The sequence below is a fragment of the Coturnix japonica genome, chromosome 4, assembly GCF_001577835.2.
Source record: "Coturnix japonica isolate 7356 chromosome 4, Coturnix japonica 2.1, whole genome shotgun sequence".
Lineage (NCBI taxonomy): Eukaryota > Metazoa > Chordata > Aves > Galliformes > Phasianidae > Coturnix > Coturnix japonica.
The window spans coordinates 71,878,832-71,895,666 of NC_029519.1; the positions used below are offsets into that span (position 1 = coordinate 71,878,832).

General features: G+C 39.8%; 2 protein-coding genes across 4 annotated transcripts in view; one reads left to right on the plus strand and one right to left on the minus strand.

The window, feature by feature from the left end:
* EVC (EvC ciliary complex subunit 1) overlaps positions 1-13,421 on the plus strand; it is a 52,020-nt gene extending 38,599 nt beyond the window's left edge. Inside the window, exons 15-22 of one of the 2 annotated variants that reach the window (XR_004306879.1) lie at positions 205-411; positions 1,477-1,621; positions 3,175-3,283; positions 5,268-5,394; positions 5,996-6,089; positions 6,766-6,877; positions 7,877-10,799; positions 10,847-13,421. Coding sequence is in view for 1 of the 2 variants with exons in the window: in XM_032443975.1 (XP_032299866.1) it covers positions 205-411; positions 1,477-1,621; positions 3,175-3,283; positions 5,268-5,394; positions 5,996-6,089; positions 6,766-6,877; positions 7,877-7,958 (876 nt within the window). In the remaining variant the exon portion in view is untranslated. Of the gene's footprint in view, positions 1-204; positions 412-1,476; positions 1,622-3,174; positions 3,284-5,267; positions 5,395-5,995; positions 6,090-6,765; positions 6,878-7,876; positions 10,800-10,846 lie in introns of those variants that run through there. The other variant, XM_032443975.1, reaches the window with a different exon arrangement.
* The window catches only part of CRMP1 (collapsin response mediator protein 1), a 38,670-nt gene continuing 34,470 nt past the window's right edge, over positions 12,636-16,835 (minus strand). For both annotated transcript variants that reach the window (XM_015862643.2, XM_015862644.2), the window contains exons 13-14: positions 15,804-15,969; positions 12,636-13,693 (exon numbers count right to left, since the gene is read on the minus strand). In XM_015862643.2, the coding sequence (XP_015718129.1) occupies positions 13,602-13,693; positions 15,804-15,969 (258 nt within the window). In that variant the 3' untranslated portion in view covers positions 12,636-13,601. The remainder of the gene's footprint in view (positions 13,694-15,803; positions 15,970-16,835) is intronic.

Consider the following 16,835-nt stretch of genomic DNA (forward strand, 5'->3'; position numbering starts at 1 on the left):
GATACAGCTGTTATTTTACTTATGATCACAGAAGCAATAACCTTGATGCCATAAAAAGTAACTGTATATAATGCTGAAAATTAGATTAAGGATTAAACCAGTGATATTCTGAGTGGCTGTAGGACTTCCTTTTACAGTGATGCTGGCTTTAGTTCTGAGTACACTTGAATAGCGGTGCTTGGTACCATCTTGTCTAATTACCAGGAGTCTCATATTCTGGAAGAGGAAGCGAAACTTGAGGAAGAAACACAGCAAACCCATTTAGAATTTCACCAGCAGTTAGTAACAGAAATCCAAGAAGCTCTTCAGTTTCTTCAGCAACACATGGAGAAAGTGATTGGACGGACATTGCTGCAACATGCCAGACAGGAAGCTGCAAAAGAGAATTCAGATGATGAAGAGGAATTCAAGGTATGGAAGGGTTCAATAGCAGCTTTCTTAAAAAACTGAGTTCTGCTTGGATAAAATAGAGGGCAACTCCATGTAAACATTATCCTATGTCTAAAAGTGTCAGCAGGACAGCATTACAATCTGTTTTAAAACTGAAGATAACTTGCAATATATTTAAAGACGTAACACCTATGTCAAAGTATAATATTTTCTAGTGACTGACTCACTTTAGCAGTCAAGAGATTTTACTAAACTGAACCCCAGAACATTAAAACACTGAGAAAGTTCTTGTTGACAGAAAATCACAAAAATGAGAAAGAAATGGACATGACAATCTATTGACAAAGATTTTAAAGTTAATTAGCAGTCTGCAGCTTAACAGCTTAATTCATAGATTAATAAAATGAAACAATTCACAGACTAATAAGATCATTGCAAATATTTGAATTTTCTGCATAAAGGAGAATTGTATTAGATTTATACAAAATATATATATATATTTATATTTACTTTGCTGGTAGTTGGGTTTAAAGGCAAAGAAGGCTGTGAAGATTATACTGTTAGAAGGATAGCTCCTTCTCACATGTAGGTTGTGTGATCCGTATTAGGATGAGGCCTGGCTCTTCTCAGTGGTGTGTAGTGATAGGACAAGGAGCAGTGGCCTAAAATTTCAGCAAAGGAATTTCCATAGAAACATGTAGAAGAACTTCTGTATGGTAAGGGTGATGGAGCTCTGAAACAGTTTGCCCAGAGAGTTTGTGAAATCTTCTATGGAGATACTCAAGACCTGTATGGATGACCTATTCTGGACCTGCCTGTGCAACTTACTGTAGGGAACCTGCTTTAGAAGGGTGTTGGACGTAATGGTCTCTTGAGATACCTTCAAAACCCTGAAATTCTGTGGTTAGAAAGACTGTACTGTAATTTTTCGTGTTCCAGTATGTCAGTTTGTCACGTTTTTAAAGCACAAAATCTATAATCTGGTATGCACATACAATATTAATTTTGGTCTTCAGTATTAGACGGATCAAAACACCCAAGTTTTTTGCTTAGAAAATGAATTGTTCTTTGTAATTTGTAATACAGGAGAAACTGGTAGAAGCTGCTGTAGAAAGTGTATATGGGACCAGCAATAATATCAATAGACTGGTAGAAAACTACTATCAGCAAGTTGGAAAAATCACAGAAGACTATGAAAGAAAAAAACTTCAGCAATTGAAATCCCTACAAGGTACGTATGATATTGGCAGCTATAAGATATTGTTGTGTTGTTTTTTTTTTCTCCACAAATACTGATAGAGTGAGGAGGGTGTATGACTGGAGCCTGCAAAGTAGATCTTCCTCTTAGGAGTGAGATCTGTGTTTGCAGTTCCTGGCAGTCAGTCTGGTTTCTCTGAACTGATTACGTTCAATTTTAAGAAGGAGGTTCTTATATTCATTCCTTTTATGACTCAATAAAGTGCTCTGAAATAGAGAAGATTCATGAGTGGATACAGCAAAAAGCCAATTGTTGCCATCCTGAGAATGAGCTACTGCATTGTTTCTTGCTGTCAACTGTGACACTTTCAGAGTCTGTGAAACTGCTGGTGAGGTTTATGAGCTCCTGGATCCCTCAGATATAAAGACACTTTTTCCTGGAATTAGTTCCAATTTCTGATTTCCTTTTAGGACAGGAAAGCAAGCAAGCTGTGATTATTGATTTCTTCTGCAAACTCTCTTCTCTCCTCTAGATGAAGGCTGTTGGTATTAAATGAAGTCACCAAGTTAGTAGAATGACAGAAGCTTCTAAGTATTTGAGACATATAGAATGGGTGAATGAAAGCTGTTTTCTAAAACTTAAGTTAACAGTTTTAAATAGGATTGAGTATTTAACCAAAGAAGAGGATTTGTGAAGAGGAACAAACTTATCCACATACTTTGGTAGGAAGGATTTGTGAGCTCCTTCTAATAGCTAGCCATGCTCACTGGTTATAGGAGGTTGAATCTGTTTTGCAGTGGCCTGTTATGGACCTTGAAGCCTTAAAATTTGAATCTGAAGTAACAAGCAAAATCTGTGCAGGGATTTTTGATGACCTGTGTTTAAGACATTGGCAGCCAGCAAGGCAGTCAGTTATGCATGTTCTCACTAAGTATCTCTCTCTCTCTCTTTAGACCTCTTTGACCTTCATTTAGCTGACTACAAACAGAGTCTAAAATTCCTTTGATTTGGGGTGGTTTCACCTCTCCTAAGAAGAAAGGCTGAGGGAGTTGGGCCAGTTTAACTTGTCTCTTCTCCCCAGAGAAGGCTTTGGGGAGACTTCATTGTGGCCTTCCAGTACTTGAAGGGAGCTTACAAGCAGGAGAAAGACCAGCTTTTTACACGGTCTGATATCAATGGCACAAGGGAAAATTGCTTTAAACTGATAGAGGGTAGACTTAGAGGTGCCTGCCATCCTCTCTCAGCATTCAGAAAAGGTTAGATGCTCTGACAGTGTTTTCATAAAAGTTCTCCTTCAAATTCTGTATTAATCATTTAGTCTGGTGGGAGAAACAGATAACAATGGGAATTCACTGACATTACCATCTTAGCTAAACAATGCACAACCTCATGTCTGATGGTACAACAATTGACAATGGAAGCATGTGAAAGAAGTGCTTGAGATCTTTGAGTAGTGATGACTTTGGAAAGACTACCTAGAACAGGGATTAATTTGTATTGATGTAAAACATAGATTGTCTGGTTGACAGAACTCAAAGTAGAGTTTGTAATTTTCAGCAGAAGATTTTACAAAAATGTTATTTCAGCAGAAAGAAGTGAAAAGTACAGACTTAGAAAGAAAGAAGAGAATGAACAAGCACTGAAAGAAAGACAGACCAAAGGCATCCTGAATGTATCATCTACAGTCCACCAAAGGTAAGAGCAAGCAGAAGCACTGCTGGCTATTTAAATACTTTGACTTTAGCAGATGTATATCAATGTCTATCTGAATAAACATTTTAGATTTGCATTTTGTATTTTGTCTTCGATGGAAAAAAAATATCTGTTGCAAAGTTTTCTACCCTTTGACCTCGAACAATTACTTTCTTATTAAACAGAACTTTGGGTGCTCGTTAATTAACTGGAGAACTATATAGAGACAGTTTGAAAAGATAGAATGAAAAGCAGTGCCAAAACATACACCAAAGTTTAAAAGAAATTTAATGTAAGTGTGGAATGGGAATTGCTGTTGTCTAATTCATTATATTCCATCTTTTCTGCTTTAAATATAAAAAGTACATATTAATTTGCTGTTGAGTGAATATGTACAATAACAAAGATAACATTTTTGAAGGATGAATGACAAGAGGATTTCATTGAATGCCTTTGGTGATTGAGATTGTTTGCACAAAATTTGGGCTTGAATGCCTCAGATGTTAATTAGATAAAAATCATGTTTAATATATTATTGATTTTATGGAATTCATACTGCACAAAAAGTACTGTAAATCCAAGGAATTAATTGTCATAACAATCTATCTTATACATGTATAAGTTTGCAGGACTTGCAAAATGATTTGCACATAATATACATTTTGTAATTGATTTCTTTACTCTTCATTACTAACCATAGTAATACGGTGTGTGCAATTTTAACATTGTAAAGTGGTTAATTCATTTTTGGACATTCTACTACTTTCGGTTTTTTATCTTTCTTTGAATTAGTATAGAAATAAATTCATCTAGGGAAGGGCTTCAGAAAATATCTACTAGATGTTCATTATCAAGCTCATCATTTATTCTGACATGGAAATTCCCTTTCAGTTGTTTCAGTTTTTTCATCTGTAACCTATTCTGCTAGTTCAAAATAAAATGCAATTAAATTGGACTGCATTCAGATAGAAAACTGGGTATTAAAAATGCAACTATTTTGCATTTAAGTTGGTCTCATAACTAGTAGTCAAAACTCAGTTTCATCTTGCCATTATTATTTCTTCTAGGGTCAAATCCCAAATTCTTTCAGGATGTTAAATCAGTGACAGAATTTCCATTATCTAATTCCTTTTATACTCAGTTGAAATTTTTTATTTGCTTTTGCCCTTGGAAGGTTAGGAGTGTGAGTTCAAAGGGCAGATTTTGAAAGCTAACCTTGTGTAAGCATTGACCGTTACAATAGAAAGTGCATTGTGTGGAGATGTCAGAAACAATTTGTGTTATCTCCTTCCCCAAGGAATGCGATGAGTGATTGACAGTTTTGCTTCAAGGTAGGCCAGGCAAGAAAACAGAAGAGCTACAGATTTAGCCAAGTTGCAGCCATTCAGATTCTACTATATTAATATTAATCTTTTACCAGCAAAATAAAACAAGTGAAGAATATAGTTGTCAATGCTCCCAACACCAGGTTTCTAATTATTATGTTTCTGGCTCAGTGTCAGCCTGGTACTAAAGAGCTCTGAATGAAATGGCTAATTCTTAATCCCTTATCCTCACACCTGATCCTCTAACAGCTTGTCTCTTTGGCATGCAGATAGCAAAACTGGCTTGATTCATTGCAGGAAACATAAAATGCTTTTGAAAAAAGACTTCAAAATTAGAGCTGAACTCCAGGCATGGACAAACCAAACTGCTGCAGTTCCAGCCTCAGAAAGGAGCTTGTGCACTGTGGTGACCCAAGCCAAGTTGTTAAAATAAGGAAAACTAATTAAAAATTTACAGCAAAATTATTTGTCATAGCAGAAACTGGATGAGCTAATACTGCTAATGAGCCTTTCTACAAAATCTGATTGCACTTCACCAGCATTGTATTCCTGTCTTGAAATGATGGAAGCTGCTTAAGCAGGGACTAGATGATCTCCAGGAGTCTTTTCCAACCAATTCTATGATCCTGAACAACAGCAACTTTCAAATTTCCCTTTACCAGGATGGTGCTGCAGCAAAAGAAGGTTCTGACTCAGTTTGAATTGCACCAACAAATTCGTCTGGAGTTTCTGAAACAGAAGCTGCTGGGATTGCATCACCTAGGAAGTGAGGTGGAGAATCAGCTGAAGGTAAATCAGGATAACATGACTCACCAGCCCAAGTCAGCATCTGTTGTTCCACTCATTGGTTGACAGGCTGTAAGGGTCTTTTTGCTGTCCCATTTGAGATTTGTGCAGAGATTCACTGTTGAAGCTCAGGACCCAACACCATAGGCAGACAGTTAACAGCCTGAAACCATTTCCTACAAAGAGAAGCTGGGAAATGAGGGATGTATTGTATTCTTTATCTTACTTGTTGACAATTCTGCATCACATCCGTTGCAAGTTCAGGCTTATTTTTTGGTTAATTGAACATCTCTGTCTAATCAGATGGAGTCTATTCAGCCTCCTTACTAGTACTTCAATGTGCTTTAGTTGACAGCCAAGACAAGGAGGGTCAGGCCCAAGTGCCATGTAGATGTGACTAACCAGGCTGCACAGCACATCTCCTGCTCTTCATCAGATGCTCTCAGCATGTTTGTGTCAAGTGCTGTTAAAGGGGAGCCATACCATATTTTTTCCCATGCTTCTACAATGGCATGAATGTTTTTGTCACACCACGTGTAGGATAACATAACCCAGAATCAAACCATTCTGCATTAAATGACTGCTGCTTTATCCTCACATGCAGGATGCAGAGTGGGGCTTCATTACTGAGCTGGCTGCATTGGCTCGAGTTCCAGTCACTATGAAGAAGCAGCTGTCCAAAAGGAGCAAGCCAGCAGGTTGGTACAATCCAGGAGTATTAAAAAACACAGTTCCACTTATTCTGTTCAGTACAGAGTACAGCAGTACAGCAATATGTTATAATAGAGTTTTGGGGAAAAATTTTTTTCGTCAGATGAGGTAATTGGGATATAGAAAAAAAAGTACAGTGAGCTTCCATGGTCGTCCAGCTTGCTGGTGGCTGAATTACAACTATATGTGTCTTTTCCCACTCCAGAGCAGCCCTTTAACTAGTAGGTACCATGGCGTAAGGCTTTACCTTGCACAAACTCAAATTATTTTTCACATCTTTATGATGTACTTTAAAAAGGATTCTGTTCACCTTGTTCACTACATTGTGAGGGTGAGAACAGGGCTGAATCGCCTGGCTTTCATTCTCTTGGTAGAATGGAAGAATCAGATTTCAAAGTTGAAGTCCACTCTGTGAGCACTTACAGTCAGAAAGTGTATTCTAAGCCCATAGAAACTGGGGTTTTCTTTGCTGTAATGATTTATATATGTCAAGCGTTACCATGCTAGAAATTACTGTAGAGGTTTATTTGTTGTTTTGTTTGTTTTGCTTTGCTTTTAGTTTCTTGGTTTTTTTTGTTTGTTTTTTTGCTTGAGAATAGTAAAAAAACAGCTCTCATATCTGTCATTTCTTTGTTTTTAATTCATACATCCATGTTAATTCAGTGGAAAAAACAAACTCAAACAGAAGATCCTTAAAGTCTCCAGAACTGGAAGATAACGATGATTCTTGTGAAAATAACCAGGAGCCCCTCAGCCTGAATTCCAGCTTGTGCAGGTACAGTAGAGGCTAAAAGAAAAATGCAATGTGAAAAAACACAAAATGGTACATCTACTTTGCAAGCAGGTATGCCTATCAAAACCCAGAACATAACACCTGCACTAGCTGATGTTCTTTAACCCTTACTCCTGACATGTACTTGACCATTGTTTTTCATATATCCATTTCTGAATTAGCAAAATCATTAGTTTGCTTGTCTGTGCTGTTTCGGATCTTATCAGTAACTCTGATTTTAAGCCGATAAATGAGAAATACTCTTTCCAAATTTCTTTTAATTAGGCTTTTAAAAACCTGAGTCACAGACGGCATAAATCAGCACATACAATTGAACCCAATGGAACTAAGTTGACTTGTAGCAACCAAAATATGGTCTGTGGTATTTAGGCTTTCAACTACCACTTTATTTCTTCAACAAAAGCAAGCGCCAGTCTTTGGCTGATGAGGGTAGCTGTTCTAACAATGATTTTCTTGATAGATGTTTCAGTTGGCTTATGCTGGGGTGCTAACTAGAGGAGAAGAAACGGCTACAAACCTGAAAGATGCCAGCTGATTACTACGGGCAGATCAAACCAGCCAGCTGGTCACTGGGGCTTGATATATTGAGCAGAGAAAATCCTGTTGACAGGCAAAGCAAACAGTTAGTTCTCAGGAGCCACAGGCCTTTGGGGGAAAGTATTTATCCCCTGAGTGACCTCAGCCTGGGACTGACTTCAGGAGATGGCTCCCTTCCCCGATGGCATCAGCTCTTTTCACACACTCCTTTCCCACAGCCAACAAGGGATACGCGTGTAGGGAACAGGGACACAACAAAGGAACATTTATCTTTATGCAACTTTGTTTTTGGCAGCCTCAACAGAGGCAGCTGAAACCAGCGAATGCAGCAGTTATAGTCATAGAGCAAGAGCTCTCAAAATGAATTTAGTTTAAGAGAGAACAGTAGCCTTTGAAAAACCCGGTCTACAATTTTGTTTTATTTCTCTCATTTATTTCTTTCAGAGAGAGGTTGGAGAGGCCACACGAAGGGGAGACTGAACCAAGGAAAAAGACAAAGATGATAAAAAAAAGAGGCAACAGGTAGTCAAAGTATTTATATGAGCTGTCTGAACACAGAGTACCAAAGCATTCTTCTGGGAGATCTCAGCAGCTATAAATACTTACTGAGCTGGTTTACTGAGGAACAATGAAGAACATCAATAATAACCGAGAAATCTTCTTTAGCTACAGACTGAGAATCAATCCCAACATTCTCATTTAGCCTTGGCAAGGGGAAACAAAGAATTCTTTAAGCTCTTCCAGACGGTTTGGGAAACATGGAGATGGGGGATAGATAGTTTTAAATGAGGAATATACCTGAGGAAAATGTAGAACCAATCCACCCTAGACTGCTGAGGTCAGGACACTGCAGTGAGGTTTCATTGTGATGTTGATGGTTTTGAGCCTGAAATGTGCTGGATTTGGTTTCAGTAGTTGTGATCGCTGCTTTGGAATAACAGAAATAGATAGAACTCTAAAGACTACATAAAGAGACTTTGGGTTCTATTGGTAAACTGAATGATTAAATTTGTCTTTCCCTTGTTATATTTTAATGCTTCCAAGGTAAGGCATGCTTTAAAATTTGTACAGAGATTTTTGTAAATCTATTTCCCTTTATCTCAGATTTCTGATTATTAATTTTTAGAAAGACTGAGACTAAGCTCGTCTACTGTTTCATTTTCTTATATCCCACTTTATATTCTAATTCCTCAAGTAAACTCTTTTGTTTTCAGTGTACTTTGTTATTCTTGTTACATTCCATATGGGAATTTTTCTTGTCATGCAAAGCAGCTCTTTCTCCCTGGCTGCGCAGAGCACCTGTATCTTGTAATAAATTGCCCTGCTTAAGCAGTCTTACGGCTATTGTGAAATAGAAGTTTTTTGTCTTTTTAAAATTAACATATATTTTCCTAACCAAAGGGCTGTCCTTTGGCGCTCCGTGTAAAATACTACATCAGCAAAGCAGTTTACCTCAGATAAAAGTGCCGCCACACAAATGACTTTACTGGGCACGTTATGCACAGTTGTTAAATTGTTAATTTTCACTTCAGTCATTATCAAGATCTTTTTCTCCACATTATACGACTTCAATCAAGCATTAGATTCTGCTGTTTCAGCAATCACTCTCCATGGTCTCACTCTGCTTTACCGATAGGGACATTTTAATTGCCTGTTTGATGTGATTTATCTTCAAATGGATGCAGCCTGTTTCCTTCTGTTTGAATACCATAATTCTTCAGCACACTCTATACACATAGCAAGAAGGAAGCTTTTAATAATAGAGTTGATTATGTTCCAAAGATACTGTTTTAAACCATGCAGTGTAGCAGAGGCTCCAGTCACAGGCAGAGTGCAGCAGTCTACCCAGATGCACTGTGTGATTCATTCCACTAGGCAGGGCTTGTGTGGCTTTCTCTCTGTCTTATCCCAAAAGCAGGGCAGCAGTGCCCTCTCCCGGGCAGCCCATGGGGTTTCTTCCCTTTGCAGTTCCTTACCAAGGAGAGTCCCAACCCCAGCTCCTCTTTCAACCCCTGCAGGTGAGACCCGGCCCACCAGGGCTGTGTGTCTGTCAGCTTTCTGTTCTCCTTTCTCCGGGCTCAGCTTTCTGCCTGTTCCAATATCTTACTGCTCTTTCAGAGAATAAATTTTTCCTAATATCCAACCTGAAACTCTCCAGGTGCAACTTAAAGCCATTACTGGTCAGGAGGAAAATATCTTTGCCATCAACAAGTTATTCAAAGACGATGCAGAAAAACTTCTTTATTTTGATGGTGATCACACTGAAAGAGGCTGCCCAGAGAGCCTGTGGAGTCTTCTTCTCTGGAGACAGTCAGAACCCACCTGGATGCTTTCATTTGTGACCTATTTAGGGAACAGCTTTAGCAGGAGGTTGGGCTAAATTATTTCCAAAGGCCCCTCTGACCCCTACAGTTCTGTGATTCTGTTATATCCATCCTTGAAGAGCTTCAGCACTCAGCTAGACAAGGTCCTAAGCAACCAGTTTTCACATGGAAGTTAGCCCTGCTTGGAACAGACTGGACTAGCTGACCTCCAGCGACAGGAGTCTCAATGTGAGTCTCATGTACCTTATAACTGATCTGTTACTGAGGTTTTTAGTGCTTTTTCTTCATTTTGTATCTTTCCTGTGTTTAAGGAGCAGTAGAAATAGCTTGTGAGCCAGGGATTGTTCCTGGAGAGTCCATGGGAGATGGCTGAGCAGTTCTTCCAGCTTAGAGCAGTCTCCATGGTATTAGATGTCAGGGGAAACTGGAGCTCAAAACACCTGCCTTGTACTGTGCAGCTCTTTTAGTTTATATAGAAAAGGCTTATAAGGAGCTTTGATTGTGCGTTATAGATACACACAAAAGTGCTGCCAAAAAATGTAAGGAAAAAGCACGCCTTTTTTTTCTCCCTAACATCAATGCTAACAGCTATTAAAACAGCTCAGCTTCATTCACAGCTTTAAGACAAATTACATCCCTGCTATAAAATTTTAGCAGTTTGACAATTCACAAAGCATGAAAGCAACTTCAAACTGCAAGAATAAAGCAAGGAGAGAATTGCTCCTACCCACATGCTCAGACACTGAGCATCGCCCAGCTCAGTGCTTCTACAAGGGGGCACATACCACTATAAGTTCCTGTTCTGCAGTTGTATTTGGGATAAGAACTGAATTCATTTATATTTGCTATGGGTTTTTTTTCCAAGGATAGGTTGCAACACATTGGATGGGGCCTTGCAATGAAATAGGCCTTGGGGTGATAAAGAAGTACAACTTACCTGGTTTAAAGCCCCTGGGTGAACACCATGTGTAACTGGCTCTCTGATGGTGTATTGCAGTAACTAAGTCGTCCGTCACCTCACCACGATGGGGACCATGCAGCAAGTTCCCTCTGCTCAGAAATAAAGAAGATGTCTTTAAATTACATCTAGGGAGCAGTGCTTGTCCAGCGTAGAGAGACACAGGCACTGCATGGGCTTAACGCAGGCTGTCCCTGATCAGCAGCACAGGAGGGTGGCCAGGCTGTGAGAGCTTCTGAACATGATGGGCCCTGTAGCACATTTCTCCTCAGAGAATTACACGGGCCTGACAAGCACAGTGTTGTTCACATAGAACCACTGATCCATGAAGTGCTTCAAACACGCGTAGGTACATTTATTCACAGATACTTTAACGAGAAGAAACAAATGCATGTTAACAACAGTGGAGTTTGACCCTTATACACAAAGGATTCTTTGGTTTGGGACTATGTTTTGCACGTAGAAAGGCGGAATCTGTCAGTACCAGTTACACAGCAGTTCCTTCTATCACCTCTAACAAGTAAAGCCTTGTGGCTGTAGGTTATTCCAGAGTGGTTTATCTTCAGGCTTCTCTGGTGACATCTCTTTGTGTGAAATATACAGAGCACCAGGTAAACACGTGAGCCTAGGGATAAGAGTATTCTCCAGGCAATAGGAAACATGAACTTGAATCCTTGGGGTAGAGAGTCAAAAGCTGCTTCAGGCAGCCTGGTCTAGTGGACCCTGCCCAAGGCAGGGGTTTGTAGTGGATGATCTGATCTTCGAGGTCCTTTTCAGCCCAGGCCATTCTGTGATCCTATGATATTTTTTATAAGCACTATATTTATATTTGGTGTTGATTAAAACCTTTTTTATTATTATTATTCTGGAAACAGAATCAATTCAGATTGCTTTAGGCTGAATTGTGGTGTTTCTTCACAGGTTCATATTAAAGCCAAAGCCAAAAGAGTAGCTGGCTATTCAGACCAGCCCTGATGCCAGGCTTCAGACCAAGCTGTAAGTAGGTTTTGTAGGGTAGTGATTTGTTCCCTGGTAATACTGGAGGTGATCGCATGGTGGCTTCAGAATACAATGACAGGCTTCAGACAGGCTATACTCCAAAACTTTCATGTCCCACATGCACCTGACATGCACCACACACCCTGTGCCAACAGCTTATTGCCACATGGAAAGGATGGAAGAGTAGTAAGTGGTCAGTTATCACAACTAGATAAAACCATTCCAATGGCACCATGCTGCCACTGTACTTTTCCCAATGCAGTCTGGTAGTGTAGGAAATGGCAAAGAAGTAGTACAAGGCTAATGGGAGGTGCTCACACTTCCCACGTCTACAACACAATCAGAAGACTAAAAAGTGATAAAAAACGTTTCTTCTGCAGAGTCTGGGAGAGAACCAGAAAAACAGGATGAAAGCATTTCTGTAGCTCTCATAGAAAAAGGTAATATAAGTCCATTTTTCTCATATTTCTGTATCATGTCTTGTTCATGGGAAGCCTAAGCCCTATCCAAGCTCAGATCAGCACAGAGCACACCACGAAAACCAATGCCAGTCCATATACAGCTTAGGTGAAACTGGAACATTTCTTATCTGTTTTCTACTACATAGGAGTCTACATCTCTACATCTACTACAGATGAATCAACTACTAAAGATCTTGGGAGAAAGCTGATTTAAGTCTCCCCTGGCCAAAGGACAGCCGCAAGATAAATGGGGAAGTGTATTTGTTACAGTGAACTCTTATTTAATTTAAGACAGATCAGAGCATGCTATGGTTTGCATATGCAGAAATTTATGCTTGTTATCTGAGGTGTTTCCTTCTTTCACATGATGCCAACCTAAAAGACAATTTCTCATGAGTTTCTCTACACAAAGTTTTCGATCATTGAGCAACAGGACCAGAAAGCAGAGGAAGACACTTATCCATCAATTAATTTCCTTTATTTCACAAGCTTTGAATTCAGAAATAGAACCACGACTAGTAGATCTTCATACGGTAGAGTAAGTAAAAATGCATGTGATTACAAAGGAAAAACTTTGTACAAAAAACTTTAAAAATCCGACGGCAACTTGAATTATCTGTAAGTACCAAAAAAGTCATGCAGAAGGAGAGCACTACTGCCCAGGTGGAGAAATCCCTGCAGGGGTGGCATTGGTTTGTATAAAGTATGGCGCTGTCTAAAATGGAAACGATGATGACACAGACTTGGAACGTACTGAGTGGATACAGACAGGTGCTACAGAGACCATTTGTCGTTATTTGTCCTGATAACTTTTTCTGTGTCTGAGAGAAGTGCTTTCTTGGGTTTATAATAAATTAAAGATAAAACAGAAGCTGCCTATACTACTCTACTGCATACTCTCAAGATGGCCATTTTCTTCCTTCATAAGTGTTTTTAGTGGTGGTTATCAAGTACAGACATTAATCTTGGCATTTCATCTAGTCAATTGTTGGCAACGTGTTCTATAGGGACTCACTCACAGAATGCAACTTGCATAAATAACTCAGTAACATGCATTAACTATTCTAATACAGCAAAAGGGTGCAAAGGAACCATCATTCAGTTACGAGACAAAGCTAAAACCTGTGGTCACTAAAGGGGCAATGGAAGCACCATGCTTTAAGGTGACTATGGCATGAAAGCACAATTGTGAGGCAAGTAGCTCCAAGCAAACACACCACACTATTTTCACCTCTTTCTATACAAATAAAAAAGAAAAAAATAAAAAAAAAGGAAAAAAAAAAGAAAAAAGAAAAAAAAAAGGACATTTTGTTTTTTTCTTTCCATTAGTACCAAGTAAAACTGTGGGTTCAGTAACACAGATATTGAAGGGAATGTACATTATTCCCATTATCCTTCCTCCTCGTGTTTCTGTCCATCGTCATTTTTCAGCCAAGACTGGTAATATTAGAACGACCGCCAGGAGGTGCCACGATGCGATGTCCAGTGCGGCGGGGGTTGTTGTCATCTATCTGAGCTCCTGCAACAAGAGGAACACAGAAAACAAGGCTATGAAAAGGGCAAAATCAAACCCTCAGCAGTGATGCTTTACCTGACATTCCAGCTGTGCTCCCCTCACATCACCATCAGCCGGTTTCTCCTAAGCCAGGCCCCTGCCTGAAGTGCTAAAGGGACCTTCAAAGGTGCCTGAGCCCAGCTCCAGTCATCTTCAATAGGAAATGAAGGCGTAAATGTTTGAGATCAAACTGATCACAGATGTTCATCCTACATGGGAAATTGTCTTCCATTGATCTGAGAAAGAGTCCAGGCAGGGATGACCACCTGGGTTCCTTTCACGAGATCAGACCCTGACAGCAAATATTGCTCTTTTATTAGTAAAGAAAATCATGAACGTGCAGAATCACAGAATCACAGAATTATAGGGGTTGGAAGGGACCTCTAGAGATCATCAAGTCCAACCCCCCTGCCAAAGCAGGTTCCCTACACCACGTCACACAGGTAGATGTCTAGGCGGGTCTTGAATATCTCCAGAGAAGGAGATTCCAACACCTCCCTGGGCAGCCTGTTCCAGTGCTCCGTCACCCTCACCGTAAAGAATGGCTTTTTCAAATCTGCCTCATTGGTTTACAATACCCCGCAGGGTCCATGGGTTAACAGCACAGTAAATCTGATGTTAGCGATCATAAATGCACATGAAAAGGAGCATTGATCTGATGCAAACTCATTCCCACTGCAAACTGCATTTTAAAATGTTAGAAGGTTAAGTTTGTGACAGCAGGTTTTCTGCCAGGATATATATTGTGTGAATGTGAACACACTCAGCTTCTTACAGGCAAAATAAGACTACTGAAAAAGTGTCAGATTAATGCTATCATTGTAGTCTCTGGTTCAGTCACACATGAGGTGCCTGATGGGGATCAAACCTGCATTGCTAGGTGCCATGGTAGGACACAAGTCCAGCAGCAGACTCAGAAACCACAGCTTCACATGCTTATCAAAATCCTCCTGTTATTTATTATTGTTATACAGGTGAAACTTTAAGCTGTTTTTTTCTTTCTTCATATAGATATATATGTTTCTGTATGCTCACCATGGGCCCAAGAGCACAGGGAAAAACTCATTCCAACTCACCAGAAGGGTTTTTAAATAACTTGCTCTCCTTAGGCCTTCTTCTACAAGTTTTAGTTACTAAAGAGAGGATTTGTCAGGGATGAAAATGCCACCATCTCTCCCACTGGGGGAGAAAATCCTGTGACTTTCCTAACACCATAAAGAGCCACTTATTTACCAACTGGGCTGCAGACTTTTGAAGGATAGCAATTTGACATGCTTGTAATTATCTTCAAATGGCAAGAATTATTTCCAAGAACCCCAATGGATGATTTTCCAGTCTATTTCTTAAGCACCATGGAAAATGTTTTGGGCACCAAGAGTAAAGAGACATGAAAAAGTATAATCTGCATATTAATAGATACTGCACATGGTTTGGAGACCATGGGCAAGGACAGCTGAGGTTCCCACATCTACCAGCTGCTATTAATCATAGAATTACCCAGGTTGGAAAAGACCTTGAAGATCATCAAGTCCAACGGCAGCTTAACCATAGTACCCACACTCTAACAACCCTCTGCTAAATCATATCCCTGAGCACCACATCCAAACGGCTCTTAAACACATCCAGGGATGGTGATTCAACCACCTCCCTGGGGGAGCCTATTCCAGTGCTTAACAACCCTTTCTGTAAAGAAATTACTACTGTATGAAGGACACCTGAGGTGTCTGAGCCATGTGAGTCACACCAGGCCCACGTGCCATTGACCACCAATGGGCCACACTCATGTTGACCACAGACCTCTGCCATCTGCACAGTATCAGGTAAGTAATACTGACAGACTGCAAACAGAGAAGTACTTTTAAATTACAAACATTCTGAATATTGGGTAATTTGTGAAATACTCCTAAGGAAAGAATATTTATGAACATGTTTCTTTATATATGTTCCTATGTACACATATGTTTGTTTTTTTTTTCAAATTGCATTAAAGAAGTTATTATTGTAATTGAAATTTATCGCCAATAATCCATACTCGAGGCTTTAAAGGCGTTTCTAATGAGTTGGTTTGACTTACCTGATAAGCTAAAATTGGACTGATGGAGGTTCCTGATGGGTGGGGGCTGGTTTTTGGCAGGGGAGGATTTAGTTGAGGGTGCAGGAGTTGCATATTTTGGCGTAGCAGGGATTTCATACACAGGCCCATCATACATTCCTCTGGAGACTCCTTGCAGTCCTCCCACCTAAAGCAGGAGCAGATTAAAAGCAGACACTGAATGCTCTGATAATGCTCCCTAATGACACTCCCACTGACATATGCCAATGGGCACAGTGGGGACTCGGTATCTTGATCTACGGTTCTTATGAGGAATATGAGAAAAGAGAATCATAAGAGTTTCACTGGCCTTACAAAGACAGAAATCTAGGAAATGTATGTTTAAGAAAACAGCTCCCATTTTCAGGAAGAGTCTCTAGCCACTGGATTTCAGAATCCAAAGTTCATCCCAAGGATTAGAAATCTAAGGCTTACCATAAGTATAAAGGCTTATGTTTATTGTTTCAGAGCCATTTCCCCAGTGGTTTAGTAGTGGAATTCAAATGCCATGTAGGAAAGCCACACTATTCACAGGAGTCTGATCTAGCTCTTACAGAAATCAATGCTTTTTCCTTCTTTTGGGGAATTCAACATGAGGCTCAGAAGAATCTTGCGAGCTGAGCCAATGCTAATACCCAGAAGGAAGCAGCTGCTGATCACAGCAGTGAATCTACATTCCAGGGCTCCACAGAGGCAGGGATTTATACTTCTATCCCTATTCCAGGAGGTCTTCCCTGTGCCAGTTAGAGCTCTGTAGGCCCTTGTGTGATGTGTTCATCTATCTTCTGTTGTGCAGAAGAAGAAGCCACAGAAGTTAATGGTGGCTGATATGACCATCACTGAGCTTTTCAAAATGTTTTCAATTAATAAAATTTGATAGTGGGAAAAGAAATACAGACTTGGGATTGCTATCATTTCCTCTCTGCAGGCAGCAGAGGGAGCTGGAAGAGCAAAAATGTCAGTGCCTTATTTGGTTCCTCCACATACCCTTCCCAATGTATCTAAAATCAAAGG